General features: G+C 40.8%; 1 protein-coding gene across 1 annotated transcript; it reads right to left on the bottom strand.

Annotated features, from left to right (window-relative positions):
- Positions 1-314: 314 nt before the first annotated feature.
- Positions 315-3,389, bottom strand: LOC145065815 (actin-7-like). The gene is made up of 5 exons (XM_079012904.1): positions 3,250-3,389; positions 2,561-2,631; positions 1,387-1,780; positions 692-1,305; positions 315-566 (listed from the first exon to the last, which is right to left on the bottom strand). Exons 2-5 carry the CDS (start codon positions 2,618-2,620, stop codon positions 501-503), a joined length of 1,134 nt encoding a protein of 377 aa, XP_078869030.1. The 5' UTR covers positions 2,621-2,631; positions 3,250-3,389; the 3' UTR covers positions 315-500.
- Positions 3,390-11,119: the final 7,730 nt, after the last annotated feature.

Raw genomic sequence — 11,119 nt, 5'->3', positions numbered from 1 at the left:
TTTTTTAATTTGGTCTCACAACTATTAGTACATATCAAAACTCATGAAAAATTGCAATGTAACAAAATAAATTTTGATTTATTAGAGTATAAATTTTGATTTATTAGAGTAGATATTATAATAGAATTTCAGAAATGGCTCTAGTAGTTTTAAAACCAACTACCAAGAGATGAACATATGGCCAAATGTAGACATTAAAAAACGAGATCTTTGTGATTAAAATTTTGTAAACAAACACAAATAAAAAACGACTCAAAAGAAGTGAGAAGAACAAATCTCTTAAACTACAAACATGAATATCGTGTTCAACTCAATTCAACTCAACTGGTGATTCATTCACTAACCAAACTCCATCACAGTCCACACATATATGGTGTCTTGACATAACATGAAAAGAGAATAACAACCAAATACAAAATACAAATACAATGAGTAGAGAATAGGGAAGAGTCAAAAACCAACTAACCAGAAACCCAACAAAAAGAAAACACATTCATTACTTAGAAGCACTTCCTGTGGACAATGGATGGACCAGACTCATCATATTCACCCTTTGAGATCCACATCTGTTTATTCACATTCACACAAAACCAAAACCAATTATAGCAAAACATTATGAATGAAATTTTCTTTGTATTTGAAAGACGTTGCTATCATATAAAGAAATGAATGAAAGGAATTTGATATATACCTGTTGGAAGGTACTGAGTGAAGCAAGGATGGAGCCTCCGATCCAGACACTGTACTTTCTCTCAGGTGGAGCAACCACCTTAATCTTCATGCTACTTGGAGCCAAAGCAGTAATCTCCTTACTCATCCTATCAGCAATTCCAGGAAACATAGTGGACCCACCACTAAGCACAATATTCCCATAAAGATCCTTCCTGATATCCACATCACACTTCATGATCGAATTATAAGTCGTCTCGTGGATTCCGGCTGCTTCCATTCCGATCAACGACGGCTGGAAAAGCACCTCCGGGCACCGGAATCTCTCAGCTCCGATCGTGATGACCTGTCCGTCCGGCAACTCGTAGTTCTTTTCCACGGATGAGCTGGACTTGGCGGTTTCCAGTTCTTGTTCAAAGTCAAGCGCCACGTAGGCGAGCTTCTCCTTCATGTCACGCACGATTTCACGTTCTGCTGTGGTGGTGAACATGTAACCTCGTTCCGTTAGGATTTTCATCAGGGAGTCTGTGAGGTCACGCCCCGCCAGGTCAAGACGGAGGATGGCATGAGGGAGGGCGTACCCTTCGTAGATTGGGACTGTGTGGGAGACACCATCACCAGAATCCAACACGATACCTATCAAATTTTCAAAGGAATTAGAGAAATAAATACTAGAACATGCATTGTACTAGAAGTGTAAGATGAAGGAGAACTAACCGGTTGTACGACCACTGGCATAGAGGGAAAGCACAGCCTGGATAGCAACATACATGGCAGGAACATTGAATGTCTCAAACATGATTTGAGTCATCTTCTCTCTATTGGCCTTGGGGTTGAGAGGTGCCTCAGTGAGAAGAACAGGGTGCTCTTCAGGAGCAACACGGAGCTCGTTGTAGAAAGTGTGATGCCAAATCTTTTCCATGTCATCCCAGTTGCTCACAATTCCATGTTCAATTGGATATTTTAAGGTAAGAATACCTCTTTTGGATTGTGCCTCATCTCCAACATAAGCATCTTTCTGGCCCATACCTACCATCACACCAGTGTGACGTGGTCTACCAACAATACTAGGAAACACTGCCCTTGGAGCATCATCACCAGCAAACCCAGCCTGTAGAGTTAACAAAGAATCAAACCAATTATAAATTGATCCAATTCAAGAAAGCTTAGGATTTTTCGGCTAAATGTAAGAAATAGCAATGTACTTTCATTTATTTGTGTATTATAGGATCCTATTTTCATTTATTTCTATTACAGCATTGTGCTTTTAACTTATTATTATTATTATTATTATTATTATTATTATTATTATTATTATTATATTCTTTGAAATAACAACTCAATTATAGCACCTGAAATTGCTTTGCATTTGAATCTCATTGCTAAAATTGAGTATATTTGTTAAGGTACAATGTTGTAATAAGCAAATCAATGAAAGAATGTAGATATTTCTTGCATTTAACCAGATTCACAGAGCAGAATATTATGAGCTAAATGCAAGACATAGCAAAGTACTTTCATTGATTTGAGTATTAAGGCATGGCACTTTGAAAAATCTATCTTATTATAGCATTATACTTCAAAAATGCTATCCAATTGTAACAGTGGAAACTGCTTTGCATTTGGATCATATTGCTACAATTCGGTAAATTTTTTGAAGAAGTATGCTATAAAAAACAAATCAATGAAAGTAAGTTGTTCTTTATTGCATTTAACCCTGATATTTTTTTTAATGGCAAGAAAACATAGATCCTGTTCGGATCAAGTCTGGTATGCACCACTACTAGTTTGAAAGACCAGAGTGATACCAGTTGGCCGAAGAACATGGGATCCTAATAATACAACTAACCATATAAATAAAGATCGCTTGTCAATAACAAAGTACACTAACCTTCACCATTCCAGTTCCATTGTCACAAACAAGGGGCTGAATATCCTCAGTGTCGGCCATTTTCTATAAGACTGTACCAGAAACATGAAAAATAAGTTAGTTGAGGACATCAAAGTCTTTCTCCCAATAGTATTCATGGAATTTTGTTCTCATCCTAAAGAAACATCCACAATGTTCACATATACGGTGAAATGAAATGTATGTAATTTAGACGGATCATCACCTAGCTAAAGATCAAATAACTAAACGTGATAAATCCAACCCAAATCAGTATGAATGCATGAACAGATCTGAGTTCTTCCGATTTGGAATAACACTCGCACCACATCAAACATACATTTTACAGCACAGATCCACAGAACTCAAAACAGATCAAACAACAGAACAGAAATCTGAGAGTAAAATAAAGGAAATCCAACAATACAACATGTTCATCACACAAGAGCAACTGATAGACCTATAAATACGCCTTTTGTTCTAATGAAGGCGAACGGATTCAGATCGGAAACTTAAAAGCAACAAAATTACAAGAAAAACAAAGAGATTCAAGCAGAAACAACTAAATCTTTGAATATTCCATGTATCCTTATGAGTGTGAACTGATTCAGATCGGGAACTCGAAGCAACAAAATCACTATAAAAACGAAGAAATTCAAGCTAAAACAGAATTCATGATAGCGACAGCTAACCTTTGACTTGATATCTTGCTACTAAATAGAAACGGATCGGAGGAGAAGATGGAGCAAAGTTTTCCGATGGCCGGCCGCTTAACCCTAAGCTTACGTTTCGCTGTGTGTTTTCTCACTTTGATTTTTGTGTTGAAAAGGAAAGAATTTAGGGAGTTTTCTATAACAAATGAGATGATTCCGACCACGAGGAATGTTAGGGTGACGTGGCGGTGACAGGCATTCTGAATGCAAGCTGTACGATCTTCGATTTTCGGTGTTGATTCCAACTTGAAATCTTGGCCGTTCGATTTTCGATCTGCTCACAAAAGATGTTATGAGTCGGTATATATTTATTTCTCTTTATTTTTTTAAGCAAAAGCAAACCGTTTGATTTTTTTCTGGCTGGTTCCGTCTAAAATTAATTATTATTGTATGATGAGATGACAAACGGGCAACAAGGTACGCCGTTAAGTCTTTTTATATGGTAAAACTAAAGTGCTGTTTGTTTTGGAAGTGGTTAAATGTCTTTTGTCTTTTTCCAAGTTTGCGGAAGAAGACGTGCACTTACAAAACGTCTACTCGTCAGAAGGGAAAAGTGCTCAAAAAGTACTTTTGTAGAAAAACAAACGAGGCCTTAATTCTTTTGAAGATTACATTCATAGATCTAGGTGATATGACATTGTTATGCATGATGCGTTGTATTCTGTTAAGTAACTCCAACACATCCGGTGCGAAGAAACCAAATATAAATGGTATGAATATGTGTTGCTTTTTCATGCACGATTTCTTATGTTCGGTAACTTTGCCTGTAGCGGCTTTTAAAATAGTATGTCCAGCCGTGAAACCCTCAGCCCTCAAGTCCACAAGAGGGGATACCCCTGTAAGGTCCACTGTAATGTCTGTGTTTCTAGGATAGGCATTAATATTGATATGATAGTCTAGGTTAACCTTTATGACTCATTTTGGAGAAATGAAAAGGAATTATGTAAATATTATGTGTTTTATGCTTAATTATTAGGGTTTAATTAATTAAGACTAAAAATGAGCGTCGAAAATAAATATTAGATAAAGCCGATATTTATTACGAAAGTTGTAGTGGTCGTGACAAGGATTACGGATATATAAAGAATGTCGAAATTCGAGTTATAACGAAGAAGTTATGACCTGTCGAAGTTTCGCGACAAACCGGCACGGTGCCGAATGTCGTAAAAAGTGAGTTTTTGATAAACTAATTTTTAGCCTTAGTGATCTAAATGAAAGTCGTAGTATTTGTTAAACCGAGAAGTTCGATAAAAAGAACGCCAAAATCTGACTTCGTATGAGTAAGTTATGATTTTTTCTAAGTTTCAGCTTAGCAATAAACAGCTAAAAACTCGAATTTTAGATCGAGTAATTTTTAGCCGACACAACCTAAACGAGAATCGAATGTCTCGTCATTAGTAGGACAACGGCAAAAAGTCTGACGAAAACGGACGTCGGATGAAGAAGTTATGAATTTTTAATGGATTTCCTGTCCCGGTCTGTTAAAAATAATAATATAAAAATTAAAATCAAAATTAGCCGACGAAGTCTAAACGAAAGTCGTAGATTATGATTTTACCTACGTGTGCATATAAAGAACGTCAAAAATGGAACTCGTATGCGAAAGTTATGATTTTCGCAAGTTTTTGGCACAAAAATCAAGAAAATGTGGAAAACCAGGAAATTTCGCTGAGTCACCTTGGACACGTCATCCCTCGCATGCGAGGCCTCCACGTGGCACCTCCTGATAGGACCGAGCTTTGTGTGTCGTCTTCTGATGGGACCAAGTCCACGGTCCACTCGCATTCGGACAGCCTCGCAGGAGACACCTCGTGGATGCTCCTTGGACACCCCATCGCATACGTATAGCCTCCTGATTGGACCGAGGCTGCTGACCAATCTGAAGCTCGCAGCTGACCAATCCGAGCCTCGCCCTGCTGCCACCTGGTCCGAGCCTCGCAGACGGGTGCCTTTCCCTCCTTGGTTCGGATCCAAGCCTCGCTACTATATATAGTAGTGGCTGCGATGTAACATTCGGATTCCCAGGTATATTAATTTATTCATTTATTTTGGAGTTTGTGGAGGGACTCGGTGTGACATCCCCATTTTCACGGCCAGAAAAGACCGACTTTGTTTATGCTTTATAAAAATCAGAGTACTTCTTTTTTCATAAAAATGTTGCGGAATTTGTTCCCAGAAAAATACGATAAATACGTTATCAAAACATTTTCGAAGAAACGTATTTTATTTATTTTAAAACGTTTGGGATGTCATCGTCAATACAGGAACATAAGCATAAACGGAACTTACATTTATTTACACTAGTGATCTACATCTCTTTAATCTCTCAGTGTAATGTCACTTCGTATCGACACCTGTGATATAAATAAACTGAGTGGGTCAGGTTGGGAAACCAGGTGAGTACATAGGGTTTTCAACCCACAATAATATAATTATTATGTTTAAACAATCAAACAATCAACCCAATTACCCATCCCCATTATCTTCTTTACTCTTAAGGATTTATACTAAGAGTCATCTATCCTGCAATCGTTTATTCCGAAGTCCCTTACTTCTAGGGTTATAGGACTGACACTAAATCCATAGCTACCAATGCTCGTTCGTAAAGCACTAATTCCATAGCTGCTATAGTTTATTCATCGGGTACTAAATCCATAGCTACCAGTGTTTATCTAATAGGTACTAAGTCCATAGCTACCAATTCCTAACAGGTACTAAGTCCATAGTTACCAGCGTTTATCTAATAGGTACTAAGTCCATAGCTACTAATTCATATCAGGTACTAAGTCCATAGCTACCAGTGTTTGTCCAATAGGCACTAAGTCCATAGCTGTCAGTGTTATTTATTAGGCACTAAGTCCATAGTTGCTTATGTTTACTCACATCATCTTTTCTCTCTCATCATTCATCTACCCATGTCATCCCCCAACATATTTGTATATATAAAATACGTATACAGTTTTTAAATCATTTAAAACATGTATAAAAACGTTCATCCAGCATAGACAGCAAGTACTTAGATAATATGCACACATAGCACGTAGTTTATATAAAATACTTCATATCTATGTGTAAGATGAAAGTAACTATGCACTCACCTGAGTAGGTGATGACTTGGTACTCGGACAGCACCTCGTTACTGTTAAAACAATTTCCCTCGGACAAAACCTAGTATCATTACCACTAGAGTTTAGTTTAACGTTAACCGCGACTATTTAATAGTCTAGCTATTATTACTATTATATAAGCATTAAGAAACACTCTTATATAACTTATAATAATAGCCCAAATACTCATTATAAGTTCCAATTAACGTTACTATATTAAAACATAAGCTATACTAAAGATAGGATAGGTATAGCTCACTTACAGCGGGTTTTTCTCAAAACCGGGCTTTGCTGGAGCAGCGTTTCCGAGCCGAAAGGCTTTTTTCTCGGAGCCGTCGGGCGCTCCGGGGCTTCCGCCTCGTGCTAGGGAGTTACCCTAGGCTTTGGGGGTTAGGGAGGCTTAGAGAGAGAGAGTTTAGAGAGAGAAAGAAGAGGGTTGAGGGGTGAGGAAATGAGGGAACCCGACTCCTCTATTTATAGGGTGAAATCCTGACGGACTCGCCGAGTCGGTTTATGGACTCGTCGAGTCGGTGCCACGTGTCATCACCTGATGGCTTTTCTTGGGGAGAAAGTATTGGCCCATATTCAGCCACGTCACCCCTTTTACAGCAGCACCCTTCCGACTTCTAAACCCCGTAACTTTCGCATACAAGCTCCATTTTCGACATTCTTTATATCCACGCGTAGGTAAAAACAAGATCTACAACTTCCATTTAGACTCCGTCGGCTAATTCTCGACCGATATTAAATTTAACAGTACAAGGAGATTAGACTGCTAAATGACCGCGAAGAATTCGTAACTCCTTCATACGGACTCCGTTTTCGTATGTATTTTTACTGTTGAGTTCCTACTAATGAGATCTTCAACTCTCATTTAGGTCGCGTAAGCCAAAAACCGCTCGAACTAAAATTCGAGTTTCGGGTCGTGCACTACTAAGCCGAATCTTAGAAAAATCATAACTTCTTCATACGAAGTCAGATTTGGGCGTTCTTTTTATGGATTTTCTCGGTTTAGCATATTCTACGACTTTCATTTAGATCACTAAGGCTAAAAATCGCTCCATCATAAATTTACTGTTTACGCTTCCCGATGTCGTGCCGGTTTTGGCGTAAAACTTCGACGGGCCATGACTTCTTCGCTATAACTCGGATTTCGGCGTTCTTTATATGTACGGAAACCTTGAGACATATTATACAACTTGGTTAAGACTATTTATTATAGATAATATTTTTCCGAAAAGTCATTTTTGACACTTATTGTCTCTAAATTGACTAGCCCGGATCTACGGACGTTACACTCGGCGAGTTGGTCCTTAGACACGCCGAGTAGGGTCGCGGATTCTTATCCGGGTTCATGAATCGACTCGGCGAGTTCATGAGTGGACTCGACGAGTCCACGCTGTTTAATGAAACCCTAATTTCCCGGGTTTGGGACCTATTTAAAGGCTCTTATGCCCGTCATTTGCGGTTACCAAACCCCGGAGAGAAACCCTAAAAGAGCTAGAACGTTTGTGAGAGGAAAGGAGCCATTTCTTGATCTTTGTGGTTGATTCTTGCAAAAAGGAGGTGATTCAAGCTTAGAGGAGACCAAGGAGGTTGTGCATCTGTGGATTTCGAGCAAAAGACTTCATCTTTGAGGTATTATATCGGCCCTTTATCTGTTTTGTTGAAGGAATCCATAGATGTAGAGTTTTCATGTCCTTTTTGGAAGGAATTGTGAGAATATGGCCCCTATTCATATTGAGACTTCAGATCTGGACCCATAGTGGTCTAAAGAGCTTATTCCAACTTGCTTTATGTTGAAGCTATGGAGGTAATGAGCTTAGGATGTTATTTTTGAGGCTAAATCACCCCGTGAAACCTCCTAGACGTCCCATGAGTGTCAAGATTCGAGCTTGACGTGTTTATCAGGCTTGGGAAGGTCAGATCTATGGATCAAAGGAACAGATCTGACCTCAGGAGGTCAATTGAGTTTGTGCATGGCGTGAACTCGCCGAGTCCAAGGGCAGACTCGGCGAGTAGGGTTAGGGTTTCCCGTAAATCACTTAGTAAGTAACTTGCCGAGTTGGGGGAATGATTCAGTGAGTCAGAGGGGGTTAGAGGACTGGAGTTCAAGGCGGAACTTGTCGAGTTGATCTTGTGACTCGGCGAGTTGAGTCGGGGTGACCCCGCGATTCATGTCAGGTGTAACTTGTCAAGCAAGGGGAGAGACTCGACGTGCCAAGCGAGACTAGAGAGATAGTGGACACGTGTAGACTCGCCGAGTCGCCCAAGTACACTCGAAGAGTCGGGTCAAAGTTTGACCGTTGACTTTTGTTGACTTTTAGGGTTTGGTCAACAATGGGGCCTTTGAGCCAAGAGAGGGGTAAAATGGTCTTTTACCCTTATGAGGGTGCCAAGAGGGGGTTGAGTCTAGTCCCGAGAGTTATATTTATGAGAGTATTTACTTTATGTGATTAGGCGGAGGCTAGATCGTATTTCTACCGAGTCGGAGATTTACCGAGACATCTGAGGTGAGTCTTCTCACTATACTTTACCTAGAGTGGTAACAGAGTTATGTGACAGTGTATTTTAGAGTTATGTGCCAGTGTAATTGCATGTTAGTTATGTGTTGTGATTTATTGTGATATGTGATATGAATGATTTAGAGTTTACAGAGTAGGACCAGTGGGTCCATAGAGTTAGGACCTTCGGGTCCATAGAGTTAGGCCCAGAGGGCCCACAGAGAGTTGGGACTGGAAGGTCCCACTGAGACACATTGACCAGAGGTTCAACAAAGTTATAGCCTCGAGTGGCTAATATGTGTTAGAGTGGTATTTTGGGGAACTCACTAAGCGTTTATGCTTACAGTGTTATGTGTTATGTGTTTCAGGCATCAGTGATGATCGCGGGAAGGCGCCAGCATGATTCGTACACACGCACACACGGAGTTTATATGTTTCGATCTTGGGGTTTTGTATTGAGATAATGTTGATACAATGTTTTGAAAAGTGAATGTGGATGATATTATATGTTTTTTTAAAAAGTGAAAAATTGTTTAAATTTTTGCGGTGTTACAAGTTGGTATCAGAGCCTTGGTTTGAGGGATTCGGATGCATCTTCTGGCGTATCTGAACTCAAACTGAGGATTTCAGGAAATTTTTTGATAATAAAGTAAATTTTTAAAGAGTAAAAAGGAGTTTTGAGACAAACAGAGCAGAGCCGTGTGTACGATCAGCCAACGCCCGAACGGTGATTTCCCAAAATACCCTTACAATAAGTGTTATAAGATATGTTATGCTATGTTATATGATGAGTTATGTTATGCATGCTAGAGTAGACTAGGTATTCTTATTGGGACTAGAGTGGTCTTATACGTGATGCCTTAGTCTAGGAGTTTTGCTGCTAGAAATGCTTGAGAATGTTTAGATAGCAGCGAGGAGCTTATGAGAGATCTGCTAGTGAGTAGCACATGAGTAGAGAGAGTAGAGTACTTGGGATTTGGGACCTGGGAGGAGGACTTGGGATGAATGCTGATGCGGTGTGGACGGTAGTATTGGGCCCGTACTACCGAAGACACCGGATCAGTGCGCAATCCAAGTAAGAATCCTCAAAGTACTAAGGAACAAGTAGGGTGGAGTTTTCGAGTGTGAGTATGCTTGAGCAAGTCCCTAATATTCCTTATGTTTTATTTCAGAGAGAGATCATGGTAAGGACACGCCACACACCAGAGATCAGCGGTACGAGTGATGAGGAGATCTGCAGGATCATCCATGAGGAGGTGGCTGTGGCCATCAGGGCAGAGATACCAGAGATGTTCGGGTCTATCAAGACCACTCTGATAGAGACATTTGACGAGAGATACGCTGCTCTTTCTGAGGCTGCGGTTGTTGCGGCCACTGCAGCTATAGCTGCGACTAGGCCACAGGGTGGTGATGCGTTGCTATTTCGAGAGTTCAGCAACACAAAACCACCGAATTTTGATGGGACCCAGGACCCGATTGCAGCGATGAGGTGGATTTCAGACATTGAGGGGTGTTTCTTTACTTGCTCATATTCAGAGCATTTGAGAGTCCATTTCGCGTTGAACCAGCTTCGCTTGGGAGCGAAGGACTGGTGGAAATTTGTGACGGCGCATTATTCGCCTGCTGAGCTTGCTGCAGTGACCTGGGAGAGGTTCACTGCTATGTTTCGAGATGAGTACGTTCCCCAGGTGGAGAAGGAGTGTTTGGCCCAGGAGTTCCTGACCCTCAAGCAGGGTACTGAGTCTGTTAAAATGATTATGAGGATGTTCCATGAGCGGGCGATGTTCTGCCCAGAGCACGTGTCCTCCGAGCAGGCACGTATGAGCCGATATCTGAGCATTTTGAGGAGGGATATACGAGAATTCATGGCGAACTCGACGTACCGGACATTTGCCAGCTTCAGGCAAATGCCCAGAAGAGGGAGATAGAGCTGGAGACCCAAGCTAGGGAGGAGGCTGAGTCTTAGGGGAGGGATCGGCGGCCAACTCAGTCCCAGCCGGCAACCAAGCGGGCCAAACCCGCTGATTCAAGATCTGGGAACCAGAAGGGCCGCATTGTGGCAAGTGCGGCAAGAGCCACGATGGGGTGTGCAGATCAGGGTCTTGCTACAATGTGGCAAGGAGGGGCATATGGCCAAGGATTGCCCCAAGGGGTTTGCAGTATGTTTTCACTATAACCAGATCGGACACCGGAAGGCAAAGTGTCCACAGTTGCGAGGGACAGCTCAGGGAGCATCTC

The sequence above is a fragment of the Lactuca serriola genome, chromosome 8 (assembly GCF_051521515.1).
Source record: "Lactuca serriola cultivar US96UC23 chromosome 8, Lser_US96UC23_V15, whole genome shotgun sequence".
Lineage (NCBI taxonomy): Eukaryota > Viridiplantae > Streptophyta > Magnoliopsida > Asterales > Asteraceae > Lactuca > Lactuca serriola.
The sequence above is the reverse complement of the archived record's forward strand: the minus strand, read 5'-3'. Positions and strand labels throughout refer to the sequence as shown.